This window comes from Periplaneta americana, chromosome 6 (assembly GCF_040183065.1).
Source record: "Periplaneta americana isolate PAMFEO1 chromosome 6, P.americana_PAMFEO1_priV1, whole genome shotgun sequence".
NCBI lineage: Eukaryota > Metazoa > Arthropoda > Insecta > Blattodea > Blattidae > Periplaneta > Periplaneta americana.
The window spans coordinates 36065836-36093222 of NC_091122.1; the positions used below are offsets into that span (position 1 = coordinate 36065836).

The window sequence follows — 27387 nt, forward strand, 5'->3', positions numbered from 1 at the left end:
ACAGTGAGAAAGAATTTACTCTTCACTCACTACTGTATGTGTGCAAAGAGCTGGAACAGGTTTATTACAAAAGTTTAATCTGTTTTTGGCAGCAGTGGTTTTAATAAATTAGTGATAATAGAAACTCATTCGTAGTGTGCAATTTACCAGTCTAGCATTTGCTAAAACGAAGTAACAGAAAAATTTACAGTACATTTTTCTTTTAATTATACTGTTTGATACCAAAAATCATTAATTTGAAATCACAAACAATGAACAGTGATGGCAAGAAGGAAGGGGGGAAAAGGATGAGAAAATTGCAATACAGAAATAATGCAGCAAGATTTTAATATTATTATAAATTATATAGTATTTCAGTGCTGACAGAAATATGAAAGTCAGGAAGAACGATGAAGTTTGGCTTAAATTACTAAATTATGAAAAATAAATAAAACAGAAATACAAGGCTTTCCTAAGTGCTAATAATCTGTAATGGTCAGGATTCAAAGTTCATGTCACTTTTGATACATGAGACCAAGATGACAATGTAGACTTCACTGTGGATGCAGATTCTTATAAGTATTGTAATTGTACTCAAAACATGGAGATTACTAATTCAAACTTGAACAGTTGCATTCCAGGTAATGTACATTATATTGTTTAAAAGTCACTCTTCATGTAAAGAAATAAATATGTAAGAATTTTACACACATGAATTATTTAAATTCATAACACAAGGAATACACAGAAGTTTACTGAGTACAACATTTATATCAGATCTGTAAATGAGATGGTATAATTATAATGGCAAAATAACACAATTCTTTAGCAAGCTCTCAAAAGGGAAATTTTGACAATGAAAGTGGGTCTTAGGTGCAGAAATTACACATGAAGACTAGAGAAAAGAAATTGGATGAACATTATGTTTTTATATCGAAAGAAACTGAGATACTTCCATAATAATATACTTAAAAAAAAGCACAATAGCAATTACACAAGTGAATTAAATGACTAGCGTCTAGGCAGTGATAGATAAAATAATAAATAATCAACCGAATTTCACCGAGATGTAATTTGCATAGATATTTTCTGTTTTTCATGAATTGGATCGAACTTCAGTGCATAAAGTTTATAACATATTTATCTTCATTAGAGTTCGTTATAGCCTTCTTGTGTTCAAAGGTTTAATTAAAATTAGTCATTTGAAAAAATGTAACCATACAAATTTGATCATGCTAATTTCTATAATTCAAAGCAACAATACTTTCTACCTCATATTCTTAATACATTCAATATAGTCTGAAACCCCCAAAATTACATTCCTATGCAAGAAAAAATAGAGCAGTAGAGGAACTGGAATGCAAAATAAACAATTTTACTCAATAATATAAATGTAATTTGATCCGTCAGTAAACTGTCTTTCACCGTCTCGAAAATACAGGGCTACTACAAAAGAATCATTCCTTTTTAATAATGCTGTATTACTTGTACAACAATGAGTGAGACATCAAAAGAACCGGAAACGCACCTGGTTTGCACTGTGTACACCAGCTGGCAGCACGAGTGTAATGTTTGCACAAAATGGTGACAAAACAAGAAAAGAGTTTTTGTGTGTTGGAATATGCGAGACAATTTTGTCTTCCAACAAGGCAGTGCATCCCTTCATTGGATGCTTGATGTTCGTGAATACCTGAATCATGAACTGCCAAATCGCTGGATTGGTCGTGTTGGTGCAGATGACCAAGTTGTTCCCTTGGCCCCCCAGGTCACCAGACCTAACGCCATGTGACTTCTACCTTTAGGGGTACATTAAGAACCGCGTCTACATACCTCACTGCCACAAACACTGGTACAGCTGAGGGAGCACATCAATAATGCAGTAATGGCCACTGACAGGACAACGCTACACAATGTGTGGAACGAACTGGACTACCGCCTGGACGTATGTCGTGTCACCCGAGGGGCATACATAGAATATTTGTAGTGTGGGAATAAATGTGTTGCGTTTCTGGTTCTTTTGATGTATTACTCAGGGCCGATTTCTCCGGGCATGTTATGCTTGCTGCGCAAGCCCAATATTTTTGTAGAATGTGTATTTCTCAAAATGGGATTACGTACATTAAAATTTCTTTTGATTTTTTTAATACTGTATAGGCGTATTACCATCCGCAGGTTGCACACCGCAAGTATCGCAACACTTGCTCGTTTCTCGGAGCTACAGGAAAGATGTAGAAATAGCGAGAATATGATGCGAGCGCAAGTGCTTTCCTCCTTGGCCCGTCCTAGGCGCACGTGCTTCTGTTATGTGTTGTTTGAAGCTCTGATCTGAGAGCTACACCAACGACTATTTAACGTTACACAGAGCAATACTGACAGCGGGAATGTAGTGTGATTTGCAAGTGCAATGTAATAAAATCGTATGAGCGGAACGCATATTATGTTAGCTGCTGCATATATTAATTCTTAAACAATACTGTATTATTAAATCCTTTTCCCAAAGAACTATTCAACAGAAGACAGACATAGAGAATATGTGCGCTCGTTCAGTGCAGCTCAATACAACAATATGCATTGGTTGGCAGGGTCGAAAAAACTAAATAAACTGTTTTGTTGGCCATTTTTGTTATATTATATCGAACTTCTACATCTGATAAACAAATATGATCCATGACTCATAATGATTTCATAATTATAAAATAAATTATTTATGTGGGTCTGATTATTTTTATTAATTATGAATTATTATATCCTCCCATCTTCCTCTATGAATAAAAGAGCAAGCCTAACTTTCGTGACTAGCATTCGCCCCTGCTATTACTCATTGTTGTACGAGTAATACTTTGGAAAATATAGCAGTTTGAAAACGAATGGTTCTTTTGCAGTAGCCCTGTATATTAATTCCCTCTTATCCATGAAATCTGTATCCGAAGTTAACATTTTTGACGACATTTTGCGCCTGAAGGGTTTTATAGAAAATCTAGTTGGTGAGTACACATGTTCATAAGTGTAATAATGTGTAACACATTTATTATTATTATTATTATTACTATTATTATTACAGTATTATTTCTTTTTCTAATGTCTTATTGTTTGTAATTTGATCAAACTATATCACAGGTATGTTTTAAAAAAAATTATCTGCAGTTTCATGTATCCACTGTAGGTTTCAGAACATACCCTCCGCACATACAGGGGGATTACTTTATTTTCTCTTCTAGCAGTATGGCTTTGTCCCAGAATTATGCATTATTCTGCCAAAATAATATCAAGCAAAATTTACAATGGAAATGAAAACCATGATGAATGACTTTTTTTTTTGTGACACTTATGATTATAAACCAAAACTAAGAGGGAAACCTTCCAAAGGCTGGAAAGCACTTGGTAACATTCTTTATACCAGAAAATATTAATTCTTTACACAAATAACGAGAACAATTTGTTCATTATAAAGAGTATGCGAACAAAGACATCACTGTCCTTGCAGAAAAATGAAACAAGTCTTTGGGCAATGATGATAACACAAGACATCAATTTAGATATATTCACAACAGATTTTTTTTTTATATCTTTTTGTACATAGTGAGGTCATGTCAGACTTCGCAGGTATAATTAAACATAAGGGACACTAATGGCATACAAAATTACTCAAGCTTTCAGATGTGGAAAGGAAGTGTTCTGTAAAATTCATTTTTGTAATGCAAGCTACCAAATGAGCCAAAATAAGATATTGCGAAGTTCTTATCACATGCAATTAATTCTACTTCTGGTAGACAAACAATAGGACAAAACCAACAGAAGGTGTTTCACTTCTTTCAGTTTGATTGTACTAAAAATAGATATAGCTCAACATGCTTCAATTATGCAATAACTTTTGGGAATTAAATTACTAAATTAACTCCTGACATATGATTGCAAACGTTTAGCTCAAAAGCATTTAAAACTACTCTTCCAAGTGGACTAAAATTTACAGGATCTTTCTTCTTACATTCGAAGAGAGATTCAAGATTTACTGAGGAATATTTCTATTTGTAACACAAGTCTGTACACAGCATAGATTATATTTTTAGAACGATGAAAGCAATATTTGAAATTTGTTGCATATTCTGTCTCAAGTTTTAATTATGCTGAGCTTAACTATACAATTGTATGATTAGTCAAAGTAGAAGCTACACCCATAATGAAGGGGCATATAGGTAACAGACTACTGTGGTAGTGAATAGCTGTGAATTTTTACTCCAGTAACAATAGTGTTCATTAACTCTTACGACAGAACACAATCATCTAAAATACAACTTCCGTCTAATAAATTTACGCATCAAAATGTGTCTAATTTAAACATTAAGTATGAGAAGGAAAAAGATCTCACTTTTAACTATGGACATGAATATTATAAAATGCTACAAGAAGAAAGATTTCTTTCCAGAATTATTTTAAAACTATGAATTATTAATTTTATATAGAATCAAGCTTAAGAGTTTAACACTTTTCTTTTTTATGTAGCTACTTTCTCAAATTTAATAAAGTTCTCTTAATTGAGTTACTAAAACACATTATATTCATTCATAACAAAGAATGCTGCAGGCCATTATTTTTTAACCTTTAGATGTGTCACACCTTCCCATAAGCCACTTCTTGTGTAATTTCAGAGTACCAGAATAGAGTTAGTAAATGCCAGAATGATTTTAAAGTTCATTCCGCAAATACGTAAATATTCAGATGGAAGCTAATGGAATTCAAAATGTGTAACAAAGGTACAAAGTAGCATCTATTCATGACCCTATTCCAATCCACATCTGAATGCAATTTCACGCTATAGCACAATGATGCAACAGAAACGGCATGCGTTCACAATGGAAAAGATTATCATGGTCAGTAGCACAACAATTTGATATCACAATTTCATCTCCCATATCACAATATGAGCATCATTGCTGTTTGGCTCTGGAGATGACGTAGAGAAATGTTTATTCTTCCCGTCGGTAGAGTAGCAACAAGCTTGCCTCCAGTTTACATATCCTCTGCCACCCATCAGTGTGATCACAGTCCTACGCGACGAATCTGTAGGAGTTGTGGCACCTTTAACCGTAGGCTTTGACTCTATCTGAGTCACTGCGGATTCGGTAGGAAGATTTGTAGTAACATCAGACGGGCCATTCGCGACCTGTGCTGAAGAACTAACATTGCTGCCATGCCTGGATACACTCCTACTCCCTCCCCCGTTTCGCAAAGGTAACGTCTCTTCGGACCCTGAAGACGTGTACAACGACGAGGAACGAGAGTCCACAGACCAGTTTGACAAGTCTAACGATCGAGGACGACTTGCTTTGAGCCTTAATCGACGATCTAATGTACTAACTTTCCCGGGAATTGCTGCCAATTCTGGATCACTACGCCGAAGAGATTCGTAGATTGGATCAGTCCCTCCGTTCAGAGCACCGTCCTCACCTTCATAGTCTTTCACATACATTAGCTCTCCGTAGAGTCCGTAAACATCACACGTGTCACCAGAACCTTGTGACGAAGTTGTGGACGTGGACAGCAACCCACCACCGCACCCCAAACCGCGAGGCAATGTCTTGGAGGCACGACGTGCCATCAGATCCGACTCCTTGTGTCTTCGACGCCGAATCACCACAGGACTGCTAGTCAGCTGGTGTTTCAGCTTCGCAGCAACACTGCTCGTCACCGAAGTGTCAGAACTCTGTTTCTCCAATTTGGCTTTGGTTACAGCATCATCACCAGCCTCCTCCTGATTCTCAGGTTCATCGTCCTTCCCTCTGTCTTCATTAACTTCCTCCTCTTGGGGCTTCGGTGAATGGAAGTTAACACCGGTACCTCTTGGTTGCAGCGCCAGTAAGAAAGAAATCGGACCAAAGTGTGCATGATAGGATATATTCACTCTCCCACTGATAATTGGAACACCTTCTAGTCTCGGCAGAGGAATTGTCAAACTTATTCCTACATTGGTACCAACCCACAGCAATCCCTTGCATGCCATAAGTGCAGTAACTGTCACAGATGCTCGATTGTTATTGATGCAGTCTCGGTTGCTGCAGTTATTTGAACTTGATGTGACACGAAGCACATTGGAAGCTATGTTGATATCCTGAAGGTGTTTGAAAGTTTCTGTGTGATACAGGCAGATGGTACTCGAATTTTTCAGAGATATCCACAATCCAATTCCTGAATGAGCCATCAGATTCACATTACCTACATGCTCATGCTGAACACTGAAGTTTTTCTGAAAATAATACAAGTAAAATAATGTCAAGCCAAGGTATAAAAAATCAGAAGTTTAAAAAAACAATAATGGGGGGGACTAAAATATATTATATCTAAACTAACAATTGCATCGCACTATGTAACTGTGCTCATATTATTTCTACTAACAAAACATTGATACATAATGGTAAAGTAAACAAACCTAATGGTAAAATAAACAAACATTTCAGTTCTGCCATAACCTAACTGTATTACAAAATACTGCAGTATTCATTACTAAAAAATAGTAGAATTACTTGATTCTAATCCTAATCAAAATTAATGTTTATGATTAGAGGGCTTTGAAATCATTTTGCAAATAAACTTTTATTTCAAACCTTCCACATACTAATCAATTGTGAAGAATAAAATTATGAACGTGTAATTATGAGGAAAATGATGGCTGATACATTTGATATTTTGTCTTATTATTTAGCTACAGTGATCTGTAACCACAGCCAAAAGTCTGTACAATTTTCCCGCTCTTCTTTCCTGATGAGAACGAGAAGGCTGCTTGTATATAAATATGTGGGAGGGGGGGGGGAGGAAGAAAAAAAAATTATGTAATCCTATTTTTAACTTCAAAATACACCCATGCTAATGAAATAAATTTTTGAATCTTGTTAAATGTCATGAACATAACTAATTATAAATATAGCCAATACTAAATAATTATTCATATTATAATGGTTTTAACTAGGTTTGGCAGATGCCCGGATTTGGAGGGGCATGTCTTCCGTCTTCCTTTGAATGATGAGAGGACATAAAATATCCTGATTTTGTTCTCCGACTAATTTTTTTATAAGCTTTATTAAGATTTAATGTCAGTTTGAGGAATGACAATGTCTATGGGTAGACTAACTGTTATTTCAATTTTCTCTCATGGCAAGTAGTTACAATTATTTTGTAAATCAATTTAAGCCTTAAGGAGAAAAATTTTTCTCCTCAAATATTAATTGTCAATATTACAGATATTATTCTGTATGACAAATTAATAGATCTATAATATCCTTAAGGAGAAAACAAAAATTCTGTTTTGAAAAAATAACCTAAGAAGTTTTCTTAATTTCTTCAATAAGTTGTGAACTCATCCATTACAATGTCTCAATTCTCTCAAATTATTCCAATATTTCCAATTAATAATGTTGTCGTTGTCTAACGTGCTGTATCTAACATTGAAGTCATTAGCAATCTTGCTCTCCAATACCGGAGGTCTTAAAATCCATTTTTTATTTGAAAAATGTGTCACAATTATTTATTTGAAAAATGTGTCACAATTACGCAATATTTAAATAAAATTAACTTATAATTCTGTAAACTAGCCAAATGATGGAAAGTAATTTGTCCCTCCCGCCTAAGCACCACAATTAGAAATACTGTTATTCCATCTTCCAATGCAGCATCAACTTCGTGAAACTTAGTTCAATAAACACTTTTAGTCTCACGAAGATGACGCAATAAATATTAATTAATTCTCAGGATGGGAATATTTCGTACACAACCCCATTTGTAATTCTCAATTACACATTTAGAGCAAATGCGTTATATTGAACTTAAATGCTCGACCATGCCGAAATGTAGTAATTATACACCTGGTAGTAGCCCTTTAATGCACCTCATTAAAGTACACCTATTCATTATAATTCAGTTGTTCAGCCAATGACAAATCACCTTTGTACCGTTATAAACCCGCCAGTATCGATTATTCTCGGATATGCAATCGAAAGACAATTAGCGAAAAGTCACGGAGGCTGGAAATCCAACACTGTCACAGAAGGTTATGTTCTGTTACTATAATAATTAGCGTTAATTGTAAATAATATTCAAATAAATTCAATATGTCATCTCGTTTTTCAATTCTAAATCAATTTCCAGGTTATATCAAGACTAATGTTCTCTAGGTTATATCAAGGTCAGTGATATTCGTGCCTCGGAAAAAAATCAATACTTTCGCGTCTGCGCACATCTCACAATTCAGGTCAGTTCCGTTCGTCACTACATAACCATAACATGAAAACTTATGAATAATTTCAAGTTAGAAAAATGGTCGAGCATAAAAAGTCGTATGAAACTTGCCCATAATGGTAATTAAGACGCTCGTATGAAAATTATGAAACTCGCTTGCGCTCGTTTCATAAACAAACATACTCGCGTCTTAATTACTGCCATTATAGGCTCATTGCATAATGTACTATTACTGTACTATACTGTTTATAGTTTATTTTTAGGAACAAAGAGAAAAAAAAAGTGAAGTAATTTACTGGTACAGTAGAACCCCGATTATCCATCACCCTATTAACAGATTGTTGGATTATCCAACTGTCTTCCTCTTGCTTTTTTCTTTTTTCTACAGAAATATATGAAGTTTTGTACATTATATTAACACGTTATTTTTTTCGAGAGAGAATTATTACAAGACTTCGCCCTTATACAGTATGGTCTACTGTTCAAGTTGTCGTACTGTATAACTTCTGTATACAATTTCTTCCATAAACATTGCAACTGTAGATTTTCATGATTCTTAGGGCATTGTTGTTGTTTAGTCACCTGTTCGAAGACAGATCTGAAGCTCACAAGTGATACTAAGAAGGCACCATTTATGAGGCAACTAGGCCAGGAGATAATGGATATCAAAAGAAATCGTGTTGTACTAAGTATCAAAAAGTGCAAATAGAGTGGTTTGAGGAACGAGAAACTGTGGCACATCTCAGAATACGAGAGTGGAATCACAACTATATGCAATGTAATAAAAATCAAGGATAACGTGTATAAAGTACAGGTACATAAATCTACTACATGAAACATCCACTCTTCCTATCTTCCGAAAGATAGCCATTATAAGGAGTTTCCTTGCAACTTAACAACCTGTTGTTAACAACCAGACTTAAATCAGTGAAGTTCTGTTCCACCGCCAAGCGTATTCAATACAAGACCATAGAAGAGCTTATGAGCACGTAAGCATATTCACTAAATTTACGAAAATTTTTTATGGTATGGATTATCCGATTTTTTTCGATTAACCGTTGAGCCAACCCCCTTCATTAACACGGATAATAGAGGTTCTACTGTACTATACATTACATTAGCACGCTATTTTTTTCTAGAGAGGGTTATTACAAGACTTTACCCTTACACAGTATGGTCTACTGTAGGATCTACTAGGTCAGCAGATATTGGAGTAGGATAGCCACTTCCTTTCCTCCTCAATTGCATACATCACCAGTTAGCTACATATTACACTAATCAGATTTTGGATGCATAAATACCGTACTACATTATATTAAATTAGAATATAAAAAGGGAAGTGGTAAAAACTTGGATGACTAGTGAAGAGACAGCACAGATGGAACAGGTCATGAAGGCCTAATCATTGGGATGGAAATGACAACGATGTACTAAAACAGTATGTTAATCGAATTACCTGTATCTCTCCAGTCAAAGCACTGAGCACCCACACCTTCTTGCCACAGGCTGCGTACAGACACATGTTGATAGGAAGGAGACATGATACAGGATCTGTCCCCAATGAGAGTGTCTGTGGATCTTTGAGAGCCCAGGCACCATCCTGTGGGTTGCGTGAGTACTGCAGGAGGCTTCCATTTGCCAGAGCAACGAAAACACAATCACAGTGGCATCGTATTTGAACAATCACGGCTGGCACTGTACAGCTTCCCACTTCCTCTTGTTTCTCAGGTTCCCCAGCGGCATACAAGAGTAACCTGCAACATGGTAAGCTTTCAGATCACTTCAATAAGTGTACATTAAAATGAATGGAAGAAGTACAAACTCTTACATCTGTATGCAGTAAAATTCCTCGTATCTGGCAACTGTGGGACAAAGCTAGGGCCGGATAACTGATTTTGCTGTATAATTTGAAAATACGTTTATAGGTTAGATTATGTAAAGATATACTATACTTACTTACTGGCTTTTAAGGAACCCGGAGGTTCATTGCCGCCCTCACATAAGCCCGCCATTGGTCCCTATCCTGAGCAAGATTAATCCATTCTCTATCATCATATCCCACCTCCCTCAAATCCATTTCAATATTATCTTCCATTCTACGTCTCGGCCTCACTAAAGGTCTTTTTCCCTCCGGCCTCCCAACTAACACTCTATATGCATTTCTGGATTCCCCCATACGTGCTACATGCCCTGCCCATCTCAAACGTCTGGAGTTAATGTTCCTAATTATGTCAGGTGAAGAATACAATGTGTGCAGTTCTGTGTTGTGTAACTTTCTCCATTCTCCTGTAATTTCATCCCTCTTAGCCCCAAATATTTTCCTAAGCACCTTATTCTCAAACACCCTTAATCTCTGTTCCTCTCTCAAAGTGAGAGTCCAAGTTTCACAACCATAAAGAACAACCGGTAATATAACTGTTTTATAAATTCTAACTTTCAGATTTTTCGACAGCAGACTGGATGATAAAAGTTTCTCAACCGAATAATAACACACATTTCCCATATTTATTCTGTGTTTAATTTCCTTCCGAGTATCATTTATATTTGTTACTGCTGCTCCATGATATTTGAACTTCTCCACCTCTTCAAAAGATAAATTTCCAATTTTTATATTTCCATTTCGTACAATATTCTCGTCACGAGACATAATCATATATTTTGTCTTTTCGGGATTTACTTCCAAACCTATCTCTTTACTTGCTTCCAGTAAAATTCCCGTGTTTTCCCTAATCGTTTGTGGATTTTCTCCTAACATATTCACATCATCCGCATAGACAAGCAGCTGATGTACCCGTTCAATTCCAAACCCTCTCTGTTATCCTGGACTTTCCTAATGGCATACTCTAGAGCAAAGTTAAAAAGTAAAGATGATAGTGCATCTCCTTGCTTTAGCCCACAGTGAACTGGAAACGCATCTGACAGAAACTGACCTATACGAACTCTGCTGTACGTTTCACTGAGACACATTTTAATTAATCGAATTAGTTTCTTGGGAATACCAAATTCAACAAGAATATCATACAAAATTTCTCTCGTAACTGAGTCATACTGCACAAATATACATATTTTTTTCATGTTTAAATTTAGTAATTTTCATACATGTAGAAATTTTTTAAAATAAAGTTTTGAAATATGTACAATGTTTATTTTTAGTACTGAATACGGTAATGTACATTCATCAGTTCATAATTTATTGTAATGCATAATAGCGCAAAAAATACTAAACGTTTTCGTAACTTTATGACAATTTTAAATAGCGGCCATGTGACGTGAAGAGCAGTTTAGCGCAACTGTGAAGATGTAGTAGCCTTCGATGATTTGAACCTCTAATGTCTTCTTGTTTACATATACTATCTATAACTCTTATGAAACGTTTACATGCTGTAGAAACAGAGAATTTCACACTCGAATGGGCGAGTTCAAGTGGTAAATTTAAAGATATTGTCTCTGCGAATTGTTTGCAAGGCCCAAGTGACAGCTCACCGATCTCCAGGGACATAACGGGATTTTTTGTCTATGTTTTCACGCGTGAACAATGTACAGAGTAAACAATATTCGCCATGTGCGATCCACGAAAACCATCACATCTTCGACTCTTCCCTTTTGCATGAATGACATCTTTTTTTTTTTTGGCCTAACTAAAAGTGCCGTTGTTTTGGTATTGCCGGTTATTAGGATTTTACTGTACATGTATTTTACTTCAATTTAATGCCTTATGTTAATTTAAATCCCTGGATAGCAACTTTTTATCGTAATGCAAAGCAATTCGTTATACTGTATTCACTTTCATATTTATATTGTATTCACATAATGATTTTTCACATCATTTAAAAGTAAAGATATCTCCAGTTTTTGGTCATTCATTACCTCGTGAAACCAAATACATTCAAGCGCTGTAGTTTATAGTAAAAACCTTATGGTGGGGGTATGTGAGCTACCTAGCTGCAAGTCAAAGCATAGCAAAAGAGAGAAGCTTCTCAGTCCACTTTTTCCTTCCCCTCACACGCAGTTATGTTTCACGAGATACCAAATGGCCTACACTACATAAAAATGTCCTGAAAACATGGAATTTATTGAGAAAGTATACATCTAGCCAATACAAAAGCTGGCCATTCAATCCATAATATGAAACCTTTATTGCTCTTATGATTGAACATTTGTTCAGAAAATTTCTAGTTACAATCTTGGAAAGAAAATGTTTAATAATTTTTAATTCATTAAAGCCTAGATCATATATACCCAGATTGCTCGGCCTTATAGGCTTTGACGGTAACAACTTTTGTCAGGTTTACTATGCTGCCATCTAGTTGTTACATAAGGAGTCACGTCATAACTCCCATTTGAATTGCATTAGCGACTGTACTGCCATCTCGTGTTCGTTTATGGCAGACGGGTGGTGATCCTGGTGGTTGTTCTCTTCAAAGTGCTACCGATTTTAACATAGGGATGAGCAATCTCTTATATATGTGATCTGGGATTAAAGGTTTGTCAAGTTAATTAGTGTCAATGGTATCAATACAAATGGCAAGGAAAAAAGCAGAATGAGACTGACGAGAAAAAGACATCACAAGTTCTCAATAAAAGCCTGGCAGGAAGTTCCACTGTACAATGCAACTCATGAAGTATCAGCCAATAATATGTACAGTGGTGAAAATATAAGGTAGAGCTCCACTCTGCACACGTAAACTGAAGAAGGCTCGGAGTTATCTTGTCCCAATAAAAATTTATGATCTCCTTGCTTCATTCTTGGGTCATGAATTGCAATTGGGTAAGCTAACGTCGAGCCTACACACATGTGAGTTCGCACAAGCAGTGTCAATCACAACCTAACATATCACTCACTTTAATATAAATACCTTTAAATGTCATACTTACCATATTTTTATTCTATAATGAAATACTGGTTTCTGGAGTAATTCATACGACATTGAATATATTTTTGATTTTCCAAAAGAAAGTCGTTAGGATAATGACAGGTGTGCATAAAAGTTCATTATGTACAGAGATTTTCCAAAATTGAGAAATACAGGAAAACCCTGATAAGACGCTGTTCAAGGGTCTGCTTGTAAACCACATATCAGGCAGGTATACCTTGCGTACAGTATTATTCCATTACGTAATTACTGTATTGTACATCAAAGACATTTACAATATGTACTGTATTTAATTCTTCCAAAAAAAAAAGTCATTTATAGTTCTTTGCCGTGCGTGTGTTCTCCAAGTCCTCATGTTTACCACACTTCACTTTCCTGCGCTTACATCCTCCCAACATCGCAGCTGCAGTGATTGAGTCGCGATTTTTTATTATCATCCCTAATGTCGATGATGGGATTCCTAATGAATCTGAGAATTGTTTCTGATTAAGAGTATTGTTTTCATCGCAAGATTTCCAATTTTTCTAACACAGAAAGCGCTTTTCGTTTAACACTCATTGTAATCACACTCACAGACACTTCAATACACTAAAGAACAACAAACTGACCAGCAAAAATTTCCAGAATTTTATTACGGCCGAGTAAGGAATGTTCTTTAAGAGAGAGAGAGGGTTAGCAAGAGGATGAGGTATTGTAACTGTATGTAGGCTTTAAGTGTACAGGTAAAGATTCGAATAAGAGAGTGTAACAAGAGGGTGGGGTATTGTACAGTATGAAGGTTTAAGTGTGCAGGCAAAAGGGTCGAATACCAGTATTTTTCATGTTAATGACACCAGTGAGTTCAATGGCCAAAATGTTTCATTGCTGTTACAGTACATGGCTGAAAATTACATCGAAAATATTCCACAAAAACAGCGTATTATGCAGGACTTCAGCATAACAAACAGGATATTTTATACAGGCGTTATATGTATATGAAATGAGCAGGGACTGGACAAAAAAAAGTGTATTACATGGGATAGTATAATAAGCAGACACGTCTTATCAAGGTTTTACTGTACTGACTTTACCTTGTGAGCACATTCTTTCCCCGAGTGTTGTAAGATCTACGAAATACAATAAATGAAAAGAAGAAAAAACAAAAGACACATTAACTAACCATATTGAAATAGAGTTTGAACATTAATACAAAAAAAAAAGAGAATTGTTTATAGGTAGCAAATAAAAAAATATATTTTAAAATAAAATTAATCGTGTTTAACTGACTTATCACCTGAATTAACGTAATTTTATGAACAAAGAAATATATTTCCATTCATACCTTCTGCTGTCCGTGCCCATCCATACTGTATCACCACTGAGACCTTTTGCTGAACCTGACACACCCCGTACAAACTCCATAGCCGTAACTTTGGTTTCTACCAAGTCAAATGCTCCTACATCCTTCAGTGTACCCGACTGTTGTAGTTGTTGTGCCAAAATTGCAATATGACTACTAGCACCATCTGTCGTGCAGACCCAAAGATAATTGTTGTTGCGGGAACGTCTACGTGTTGGTTTTGTTGAGCTCGCTACATAAAAACAGCCACAGCGCACCTGGTAACAAAAAGCAATCCTGAATCTCTCATCACTATTATAATATTATTAAAGTCGTAATGCCTGAAAATTGTGCGCTAGTGAAGTTATACAATATTAATTACTGGTAATAAATTATCAATGTTCAGAGGACCAGCATAAGCAATAGTGCAAATGCCTTCTACATTTATGTGATTCTTAGGCCGGGTACATACAGACTCAGATGTGACATGGTATGATGCGACATTTTGCTTCACAGTATCTCACAACACTTCGCAACAGCTTAATACTGCTCGCAACAACTGATCTGCTGTGATCATCAATAGACGAGGACGATGTGCGTTTGTGGTAGTCACTCTTTTGGGAGAATAAGAACAGAATCAACCTAGATTTTGTGTAAATCCATGGACGTGATCTAAATTGGATCATGTAAAATCTGAGAAATGAAGAGAAATGTTTAAAAAATTTCACAAGAATAAGTATCACTACTTTTTATTATTAACTATGTTAAATCAATAATGAGTGATAGTATGGAGCAGAGAAGTAGACCTACTACAAATTATTATTATTATTATATTATTATTATTATTATTATTATTATTATTATTATTATTTATTAGTAGGCCTCGGATTTTTAGGTGCTAAAAATCAGGAAAATATTTATTTTTTGTGCGAAAAATCGGATAAATATGCGACAAAAAAGAAAAAAATATTTCATTATGTTTCAATTATTTTATGTGAATATACACAATATACAATACTCACCAATATAAATTATGCTGTCTCGCCAACTGCTGGAGAAATACAGTACACAGTGAGATTCATTCCCAAGTTTCCATTACAAATAACTGACGATTATCACAGAACACTGCCTTGTACTGGGAAAGAGTGCCCTGGCACACCTTAGAGACATGTTTATGATTGGGAACGAAAACAGAGACAGCTGATGTTTATGAAATTATAATTGCTTCCTAAATAAGCATTATGATAACTTGCAATGGACTCCTAAATGACACATCAATGTTTATGTGTGTTACAGTACAATTTTTTACTAGTGACAGCTCTCATCTCTTGTGGTGAGAGAGCAGACTGCAATTTCACAGGTCCACAGACAGGTAATTCCAAGAAACAGTTGCCAGATGTCACGTTTAAGCAACTACACTGAATATTTGGATGATGATTAATCTGAAATGGGGCTTTTGTTGAAAATTATTTGACGAAAAATTTAATTTTTATGTGAATATTCAGGATTATGTATTTTTATAAAAAAATTCAAAATATATTTTTATGTGAAATAAAATTTAAAATATATCAGGTGACCTTGTCCGAAACTTAAAACACAATTACGAATTTCTATTACATTGCAAATAAAATATTTAATTTATTTATCTAAATTCCCAGTCCTAGTTATTACTCACCTGGTGCTTTCATCTCATTTGCAATTTCCTCCAACATTGTAGAAACCACATTATTGTCACGATGTTGTTTCAAAGTGAGATTGCGCAGAACAGGATTTTCCTGTTCTAAAACAACTAATTTATTCGCATCAAGCTCCATTCTGAATAATGTGCACTACACAATAAAAGTATCTGTAAATAGTGGAAGCTTGCAATCGTGAACATGGGACTCATACACTTCAGCCATCATACAGTCTGCTTGCAATCATGTTGTCGTGTCTGATTCTGTGTGCGTCACATCATAAGAAATCAATAGGACTCAAGGACCATCAGACAAAATGTTGCGTTATTCCGCGTCTGAATCTCTGTGCATCTGGCCTTACAAATCAACTCAATTTAGACTTAACAATGTCACCTTTAGTTTTCATTCAGTTCTCATCATTAAGATACTCAAATGCATGTAGAATTTTTTAACGTTAAGTTTTAAATTTCACCCTCCCTCGAAGAAGGGAATACTATCTCAATGTTTCTAAAATGTTGGGCTTTATAGATACAATACAAACTATTTCATTATTAATCTGTATGAACATAAATATTGTAGATATCCTACGAATATACACTAACAAAGGAAGAGCTTATTTGAATAAGGTATGTTGCTTACTTCGGTTTGATGCTGTGACTTATATACAGATTGAGCCTTAACAAACAATGGCATTTTGGTTGATGGTCGCCGTTCCTGTTCCGGTACTTCCCATGCTGGTGAATTGTTTGGGTCCAGTGCCAGTTGAGCCAATCGCAACTCTATGAAAAAATATATATGTTTTAATGCTACTATTACATTTTATAACAATCAACTGAACTGTTACAGTAATATTAAGGCGACAATGTACTCAGAATCATAAAATAATTGAGTTTTTTGTTTTTAACAGAAATAAATTCTCTGAACCTTCCTGATCAAGAATATAATATATAGTTTTATAATGTTGCGATGTGTCTAACCTATAAAAAACAGTTTTTAATTAAAGTGAGCTTCCCATTAAATCAGTAGTGCCACGCCCCTTCACTGAAATGTGAATTTCTGTTTGTTATTATGATAGAATTTTCGGAAAGTTCGTTTCTTTGTAGTACAGCTATTGCCAGCCCGGAACAACTGGATAATACGCACGGCAGACCAATATCGATAGTCGACTCTACCCGCTGGCCACTAGTCACCGGGCCGTACCGAGCCGTATCAAACAAAATATAATCGAAATGGTGGTAGTCAAATTCGCGACTATATTCTTAAATAATTCACTCCATTAGTCAAGTTCAAGGTTTTATGTAGTACAACGGCGGTTTTTTGAATGCATTAAAAGAAAATGAAGATGTAATAAGATAATAAACTAGGTTATCACAAGGGAATTAACAGGAAAAAAGGTGTGTTTCACGGAATACAATTAAAATGACGGAAAGTAAATTTCCGGTTAATGTTCGCCAAAGCGTAAAGTACGTAATTATGACGGCGTTGCTGTTTTATTTCTGGCCTATAGAAAAATACCTAGCCTTTTACGAAAAAAAAATTTAAGGACCATGAAATTATTCACCGCTTTCATTATAGGCCTATTATTTTTTAACAATATTACGAATCAAAAACTGTCATATTATATAATTTTAACTACTACATGGACGAATCAAATCAAGCTAACCTAACCAAAGCTAACCTAACCAAAGCTAAGCTAACCTAACCAAAACTAATCTAACCTAACCAAAGCTAATCTGACCTAAGCTAAGCTAATCTAAGCTAACCTAACATAACATAACCTTCGTAAATGCAAGGCCTGTAACCGGAGCAAGAAGAGATCTCAATCATTTAATCTGTAAGTACACGCAAAAATAAATTCAAGTAAGGATCACGCTCCCACTGCATGAGAGGTCCGTGCATGCGCTACAGCAAAACTGTTTCTGTCCCGAGCCTCTCATCTAAGGCACTCGTCATAATTTACTCGCAATATTTACACAAATACACATTGTCGCTAACAGTGGTGCTATCTCTCAATAATGTTCAGAACGAAGGAGCTAGACAGAGAGAGAAAAAATTTCTCCCGCCAACTACGCCACACACCAACGTCATGTTCTTATGTTGGTGACATTGTGTATTTACTTAAATTTGGTGGTAAACGTAACGGCACGGTTCAAAGTGACCGTGCTAATTCTCCAGTATAGCGGCCAGCCCTATTGCTGTACTTGAAATGAATGGCTTCTTGTGTTTACATTTTGAAGTAAATAACAGTTTACTTGGTGTTCGAGTTAGTTCTTCAGTGTTATTGTGTTATATAATTCGCGTTTAAAATGGGTAGAAGTAATAGCTATGGTAAGAAATGTAAATTTCGTGGTACCGTAATCAGTACACTAAGAAGAATAATGAAGAACATAACCTCCAAACTACATGTGCTAATTCACATAGAGAGAAAGAACTCAGCCCTTCTGTGTCCAGTTCCTCCAAGAGAAAACTCTCCTACCTACATGAAAGTGAACACGTTGTGCAGGATGTAGCCTAAATACCAGTAGTGATAGTGTTGTAAATAACAGTAACGATGTATGTGGTAATATTTTAATTAGTGTAGTAGATTTGTAAGCAAGTCAGAAATTGATGTTAATTTTTTAAGACAGTTTTCTTAAAACAACTTTTTTATTATGTATATATGCACCTATATCTCAGAAAATATTAGTGTTACAGAGCTGAAATTTTGCATACATTGTACATTATATAATGACTTAACTGTAGCACTTTTATATTGATGCAATATGTATTACAAGATTTAGATGTATTTTTGTGTTGAAAATTTCAGGTTTTTCTTGGTAGAATTTTTATAAAATTATATTATTTTAAAAAAATTGATAAAATCTAGCTAGAATTATAATTTTGCTAGCGAATGTAGATAAATATATTGCAAATATGTATGAAAAATTTTAGCCATGTAGATCAACAGTTTTCAAGAGAAAGGTGCATGAATTTAACAATTTCTTTTTCTTCTTTCATTTGAATACAATTTTTTTAAAACTCAATTATAGAAGTTAATATAACAAACTAACCACCAATATAATCATGTTGAGTACCTAACATATAAAAATTTGAAAATAACACCTTTTATACTTTTGGAGAAATAACCACTTAAAAAATTAGCACTGCACACTATGAGAATACCTAGACTACCTTATCCCCTTAAGAAATACATAAATAGTACAAACATACTATTAACTATACTTCGCATACAGCTGTGCCTCAAAAAACTGCTATGTGAATTTTGGTCAAAAATGAGTTATGTATTGCAAAAGATCAGAAAACTGTTGAGAATTGTCCCTAATAATCCAGTATATGAATACTCGATGGTTTCGCTTGTACAGTATGCAGCAAAACAAATAATACTGAAATTACAAACATGCTCTGAAAATCAAGATAAATCATTTATAACATGCAAGGTGACATAAGACTGATGCCGTACAATGGAACTTCTTGATGACTGCTAACATTGTTCTGTTATTTTGTATCACATTGTTAATTCGCTCCTGATACTGCTCTTTAACATTGTGCAAGCTTGGCCGATTCTGACACCCCACTCCGTATGACCGGAAATAATGCTAGACGATAAACACCTTCTCCTCTGTTGTGAGAACCATAATTGGAGCACAAACCCCAACACTGAAAATACAATATGTCAAACTATTATATAAAATAAGTAAATACTTGGTTGCTAGCAATATTCTTTACATACAGGTTTCTTGAGGCGCAACGATATAATCTTATCAGAATTAAGCAACTTAAAATAACATTTTTTTACTACTAGCTTCTTTAAAATATCGATTTTATTTTAATTATGCACAGTGATTCAATGACAAAATCTTACTTATATCGATATAAAATATAATGATTTGACATTTCGACATTTGCATTTAGATTGGCAACAGGCCATGACTGTTTGGCCAAGCATCTGCATAGAATTGGAATATATCAGTCTCCTAACTGTCCATTGTGCAACTCAAATCAAGAAATGGATTCAGAACATCTCAAAATCTGTGCGTCAGTGGCTAACCATGACAATATCTTTGAAAAATATTGGAGTGCAAGAGGTCAAATGACTTTAATGTCAAATGCCTGGCATTAGAAAACAACAACAACATTTCGAAAGTGGGAAACATGCCAAATGCTAATGCAAACTTGTTTTGAACAAATTATCATTCGAATTTTGCTGCGAGTAAAACTAATTTACAAGAAATTTATTCCATTTTCAAATTTTTAAACAATACTTTATTAACTGTAAGAGACATAACTCTGAAGGTATAGGTTGTATATTAACCATGTGTTATTCAGAAAGAAATATTTATTTTCACATGAATTTACCTGTAATCCACTCCTTCTTAACTGCTGGGTTATCAGTCTGGAAAGTGTATATTTCCTCTTTGTTTGACTTGTTTTTCACAGCAAGCTGGAGACAACATGAATCGACCCAGGCCATCTCCTCATCCTTCTGTTGTATTGAGCTCTGAATGGAGTTCAGTATTCGTCTTGTGCCTTCAACACTCAATTCCTGCAGTAACATCATAAAGTGGAGAATTATTTTCTAATATTTATTTTGTAAGATGACCTGCTGTTATACTACGATTCTGAGAATTAATTTAAAATCCACTGTTGGAAATACTTCACAAAAATTTGAGTAATTATTTCTGTATTGCTACCTAAGTTGTACTGTACAGCAATTATCAACAAAACAGACCTACAGTAGAACCCCAATTTTATCCATCACTCTATTAACCGATCAGCAGATTATCTGACTATGTTCCTCACGCTTTTTTTTTTTTTTGCTCCAGAAAAAATACGAAGTTCTGTACATTACGTTAGTACTGTACAGTCTTAGAAAAAAGTTTTGTCGCACAACAACTTTTTTTTTAGTGGGTTATTTTACGATGCTTTATCAATATCTTAGGTTATTTAATGTCTGAATGAGATGACGATAATGACAGTGAAATGAGTCTGGGGTCCAGCACCAATAGTTACCCGCATTTGCTCATATTGGGTTGAGGAAAAATGCCGGAAAGAACCTCAACCAGGTAACTTGTCCTGACCGGGAATCAAACCCAGGCCACCTGGTTTCGTGGCCATATGCGCTAACCGTTACTTCACAGGTGTGGACTCAGATACTTAAGTCCCCAAAAGGAGGCAGTGCGCATGATCTGACATACAACGAAACAAAACTAATTTTATTACCTCAACTAATATTCCTTCTCTTTGAACCAGGTCGCACGTCCTTTGATCATGTACATTGCCTTCTTTCGGGGACTTATAAAGCATCTGTGTGACAGAACTCTTTTCTAAGACTATATATTTTTTTTCTAGAGAAGGTTATTACAATCCTTCATCACTAGCATTACACAGTACGTGTAGGAATGCTTCTGCCATTGTCGGCAACATAAGGAGGGAGTGTTTTCCCAACTTGTAAAATAGTCACAATCTGTTTTCAGAGAAATGTCCCAAAGAATTTCCACACAACTGCAAACCCACGCACCATTCAATATTGTCAAAAGAAAATTTCTTGTGCTAATTATCATACAAATGTGCAAATATTTGAGTAGCTTTGAAAAAGAGAAACTGTGCTACATCTCGTATCAGAATATGAAATTGGCGTTACAACTGTGAGCGATTTAATAAAAACTAATGATGAAGTGCTACGTATGTACTTCATTGTATTTGTTACTCATTAGTCATTATGAGCACAATAATGCACAGTGTAAATTACGTATGAAACTATTGTACACTTAACATTCTTGGTATGGATTAACCTATTTTTTCAATTCACCATTCAGTTCACCTCCTTATTTACCACGGGTAATATAGGTTCTACTGTATATCTAATTTAAAACCTGTTTCATCCCTTTCTGCCCGTCTCTATATAATGCAGGTTTTTTTCAGTTCAGATTTGATAGAATGAGAAACACACTACTTCCAAACAAGACATTTTAACATACAGTCTGTTTTATTTCATTATTTGGTAATGAATACCAGTTAAGAGTTAGATTTCAAAGTGCTTAGATTTACCTTGTAAGAACCTTTGAGAAGGGACACGAGATCTGCAATTCGACTGACGACTTCGAAGTCATGCATGAGATTGTTCATCTCAGCACAGAGGTTATCCACACCAACAGTATTTGATGATAAATCCACAGAATTGGAACTCCGATCTGACTTAATGCTGCTACCTCGATTCATGCCAGCGGTCAACAACCGACTCAATGTTGGAGAGGCACTAGTGTCTTGTACCTTAAAAAAATACCAAACATATCAATAAGGAAATTAGGTGAATCACTTGACAAATGGAAAACCTCTATTTATTAAACTGATAGCAACTTGGGCATCCTCGATAGTCTATTACAGCACTCGGAATTAACAAGCCAAGAGGAGAAGTAAGTTTCCACTCTTCTCTCTGCTTTACAAGAAAAACTAGTTACATCATTGTCATGTATTTGTAGTTGCATCAATGGCGGAAGTCATATCTTTAATCTATCACAATTTCTGTCCAGAGATAGGTTTGGAAGTAAATCCCGAAAAGATTATGTGAATATGTCTCGTGACCAGAACATAGTACGAAATGGAAATATAAAAATTGGATTGTTTATTGGGTTATTTTACGACGCTGTATCAACATCTCAGGTTATTTAGCATCTGAATGAAATGAAGGTGATAATGCCAGTGAAATGAATCTGGGGTCCAGCACCGAAAGTTACCCAGCATTTACTCAAATTGGGTTGAGGGAAAACCCCGGAAAAAAACCTCAACCAGGTAACTTGCCCTGACTGGGATTCGAACCCGGGCCACATGGTTTACCGTTATTCCACAGGTGTGGACTAAAAATTGGAAATTTATCATTTGAAAAGGTGGAAAAATTCAAATATCTTGGAGCAACAGTAACAAATATAAATGACACTCAACAGGAAGTTAAATGCAGAATAAATATAGGGAAATGCGTGTTATTATTCAGTTGAGAAGCTTTTGTCATCCAGTCTGCTTTCAAAAAAACTGAACGCTAGTATTTATAAAACAGTTGTTCTGTATGGTTGTGAAACTTGGACCCTCACTTTGAGAGAGAAACAGAGAGGGTGTTTGAGAATAAGATGCTTAGGTAAATATTTGGGGCTAACAGGGATGAAATTACACGAGAAAGGAGAAAGTTACACAACGCAGTACTGCATGCATTGTATTTTTCACCTGACATAATTAGGAACATTAAATCCAGACATTTGAGATGGGCAGGGCATGTAGAATGTAAGGGCAAATCTAGAAATTCATATGAAGTGTTAGTTGGGAGTCCGGAGGGAAAAAGATCTTTGGGGATGCCGAGACATAAATGGGAGGATAATATTAAAATGGATTTGAGGTAGGTGGGATATGATGCTAGGGACTGGATTGATCTTGTTCAGGATAGGGACCAATGGTGGGCTTATGTGAGGGTGGCAGTAAACCTCTGAGTTCTCTAAAAAGCGATTTGTAAGTAAGTAATCAACAAATTATTATTGATACGAATATTTTACATGCGAAGCTTAATGCCATGATCTGAGATTAGTCAAGGTCGGGGTAAAGTCATTGGAACTGAAACATAGAGGTACAAAGAAGAGCCACAAAAAATTTCGTAATTGCTCAAATTGTAAAGGGTGCGTCAGAAAGAACGGATGGATTTCAAACTATCGATACGCAACGAGGAGAGAGATATAGTGAGGGGGACCACGACTGTTGGGTCAGCCAGAGAATGCAGTTTCAGTTGAGAACATGGTGTTGGTCTGGTGTACAACGTGCTTTCATCGTAGAGACATTTTTGAAAAATGAAGAGTCTGTGATCGCCACTCAGGACTCATTTCGACATCGGATGTGACGCTAGGATTCCAACTCGGAATACAATTTTGCGGTGGGAGGCTTCATTTCGTATCACAGGTTCAACATTAAAGAAGAAATCACCTGGACGAAATTCTATTGCACTGAGATTGTCCGAGGCTACGGTAAGATCTCGCGCCCTGCGACTTCTTTCTTTGGGACCATTTGAAGGCGTAAGTTTGTAAACATAGATCACATACACTGGACGAACTGAAGACAGCGATTCGCGAAGAAATCGTGGCAATTGCACCATCTATGACTGTGAAAGTGATGGCGAACATCAGAAAACGCCTCGATGCCTGTATTGAAAGCCAAGGACATCATATGGATAATGTTGTTTTACATAAATAAACTGCATGTATTGGTGAATATGTTGATAACAATAAATTTTTGATTTGATGAATCTTTACAATTTTCTTGCTATGTGAAATCCATCCGTTCTTTCTGACGCACCCTGTATGTATACTTGTAGTTATTTAGTACCGTATTAAACAATGATTTGAAAAGTACATGAATTGCTTGTTGTTATTTATGAGCAGATTATTCTCGATATTTTGTAGTTCTAGCGTAATTTCTCCCTCCTCCATTTTTCACCTCTCAATTTTGAGAAAAAGAGGGGATATATGGTTCTTTGAAAATTAAAATGAGTCGTCAACTGAAAGAAACTTAAACTGATAAAGTATTAAATTACAATTCATCCAAACAATCAGCAACCGAGCTGAATGATTGAAAACACCAGAATGTTGGTAAATTTTTTGAGAGAAAAGATCCAACAAAACTACATCAGTGCAATTGATGAAAATATTAATCTCTTCCTAATGATGTTGGCCAAAGGTTGTAATTACTTCAAAGAACAGAAATATTTTGCATAAACTAAAAAACTGTTTTTTCTCACCTCGATGTCAGTCACTGGATATGTCCACTTCAGACTGAGACGTTCACTGTTACCAAAATCATCCGATGCTTTTGGTGCAACAGACACACACACAACTAAGTCATTTAGAAGTAGCAGACGACGACTTTTTGACTTCGTAATCAAACCGGCTTGATTAAACTCCTGAAACACAGCAAAATAGAACAAGATTACACTTGTTAACAATACAGTCAAATGTCGTTTTAACGAATGCCAGTTTAACGAATTCGTCAATACAATGAAAAAAATTGTATTCCCTTCCTTACATGCATAAGGTTCCATGTTAAATTATTTCAATTGTATGAACGTCAATATAACGAAAATTTCACTACAACGAAAATAAAAATATCCCATTCACGATACATATGATTATTACAACGAAGATACGTGAGAAGAATAACACACTACAGACGTGAAACCAAAGATTTCATTGATATCGACAGTGCAGTGACTGAGGTTACAGAAGAGGACACGTCAGAAGGTGGTATGAGTGAAAGTGCTGAAAAATCTGTATGTAGTGACAATGAGAGTGAAAAAATAAATGTCTCTTACCGAAACTATAATTGTTGCTAATGATTTATCGCTATTTTTGGCTGGACAAAAAAATTTACCAGAGAATGTGACAAAAAGTGCAAGTGAATTATCTAGAAGAATCAATTGTAAAATGTTCAGTTTAGAAAAAAATTACAGACTTTTTCTCAAAGTAAAACATACACTTATGACATTAGTGTAAATAGCAGCATTGATCAATATTACAGTATAATGAACTTTCAGTTTACCGAAAATGATGACAGGGTCCCTACAAATTCGTTAAAACGACATTTTCAAGTATCTATAACGAACTTTCAGTATAACGAAAATAATGAATTCGTTAAAACGACATTTGACTGTACAGTAGATTGTTGCTAATCTGGTCATTTGTTGCACAGAGGGGTGACAGATTTGCGAGAGTGCCAATTACTGAGAGTGCATAACAAAATGTTTAATCGTTTATTAAATTTAATGTTATAAGCTGCAACAATCACTGCACTTTCACTTCTAAATCGAACTAAAATGTTCCACACATGACTAGCACAACTGATGTCATAAGAACAAGTAACCTCACCCATACTATGCCACTGCTCTTACTAATTAATATCAATTGAAGTAACAATTAATACAAACTCAGACTGGTAATACATTCTCATAATTTTATTTGCTTAGAAGTTAAAAGCTTTCCATCAAATTCCTGAGTTGTTTGAAGTAGAGCGTAGTAATACAGTGTAACTATGACATCAGTGAAAATTCCTCAGGGAACTATTACAGTAGAAAAGATAGGAAGTACACTACAAGGAGGAGCCAGATAATTGAGAGTTCAGATTAAGGTGCGTACACACTTAGCGAACGAACAACGAACGAATGATGAAGCGAAATTTCGTTGTTCATTCGCTATTTGAAGCAACGTGCAAATCATCAGCAAATGGTCAGAAAACATTCACGTTCGCTGATTATCCGCAATAATGGCAGACGAAAATATAATTATAGCAAGTGCAGCCATTATTATAGGCAGTTTAATAAAAAGAAAGATAAAAAACAAAAGGCGACGGTGGCAGACGCCACTCTACGAAAGTCGCAATCAATATAGAGGCACTGACTTTCTTCATGATTTACGTCGAATGGAATCGGGACAGTTTCACAACTTCTGTCGCATTTCAGAAACAGACTTCGAAATATAACTATGCAAAATAGGGCCAAAAATTTCCAAGAAAGACACAGGCTGGCGAGAAGCAATACCTATTCAGGAAAGACTAGCATTAACACTTCGAGATCTTGCTACAGGAGATTCGTATGCAAGTTTAATGTATTAATTCAAAGTGTCGAAACAGTTGATTACCAGGATTGTTCCAGAAGTATGTACAGCTATAATTGAGGAACTGGAAGATTTTATTAATGTACGACTGCAAGACAGGGGAAAGTTTCAATATACGAATACCTCACTGACAATAATTATCTTAAAATACTACAAAGAGAGATTTGTCTGTGTTTGTCGAATGCGCATCATGCTTACAAAAAGGCACTTTTCAGTGCCAATAATTTATTTTGTGTCCACAAGGTTGGAGCTTTGTTTTTTTCTGGGTGTCAATTTGTCCAAAAGGAACGACATATGTTTATACGCGAATCAAGTTGACTCGTACACTACATCAATCCCCATTCCAGATCTTTTTGTGGATTTCTGTCTTTCCCTCAGGAATGATGTCAGTAGGGACTGAGTTTTCTTTTTGGCTTCTGCTCCCTACAATAAACAAAAAATATGTAGGCTAGCCACTGAAAATAAATAAACAAAAATAATTTTCAAATTTTGCACGTGTTTGACTCGCTTATTTTACAGCTGAACATCTTTCCAATAGTTTCCCAAACATCATGTTCGCTTACTTTATTGTGGTAAGTAGGATGCTTGGGATTCCACAAAGTTTCTCGCTCCCTATATGCATTAATAAGATTTATAACAGCGTCTTCCATCCACTCCAGTTTCGACATCCTGTTGGT

The 27387-nt window shown here is 35.4% G+C and overlaps 1 protein-coding gene across 3 annotated transcripts in view; it reads right to left on the minus strand.

Annotated features, from left to right (window-relative positions):
- Positions 1-323: 323 nt before the first annotated feature.
- Positions 324-27387, minus strand: part of LOC138701208 (rho guanine nucleotide exchange factor 10-like) — a 505000-nt gene continuing 477936 nt past the window's right edge. For all 3 annotated transcript variants that reach the window (XM_069827865.1, XM_069827867.1, XM_069827868.1), the window contains exons 9-15: positions 24844-25005; positions 22122-22343; positions 20430-20616; positions 16713-16852; positions 14401-14675; positions 9662-9959; positions 324-6220 (exon numbers count right to left, since the gene is read on the minus strand). In XM_069827865.1, coding sequence (XP_069683966.1) covers positions 4871-6220; positions 9662-9959; positions 14401-14675; positions 16713-16852; positions 20430-20616; positions 22122-22343; positions 24844-25005 — 2634 coding nt within the window. In that variant the 3' untranslated portion in view covers positions 324-4870. The remainder of the gene's footprint in view (positions 6221-9661; positions 9960-14400; positions 14676-16712; positions 16853-20429; positions 20617-22121; positions 22344-24843; positions 25006-27387) is intronic.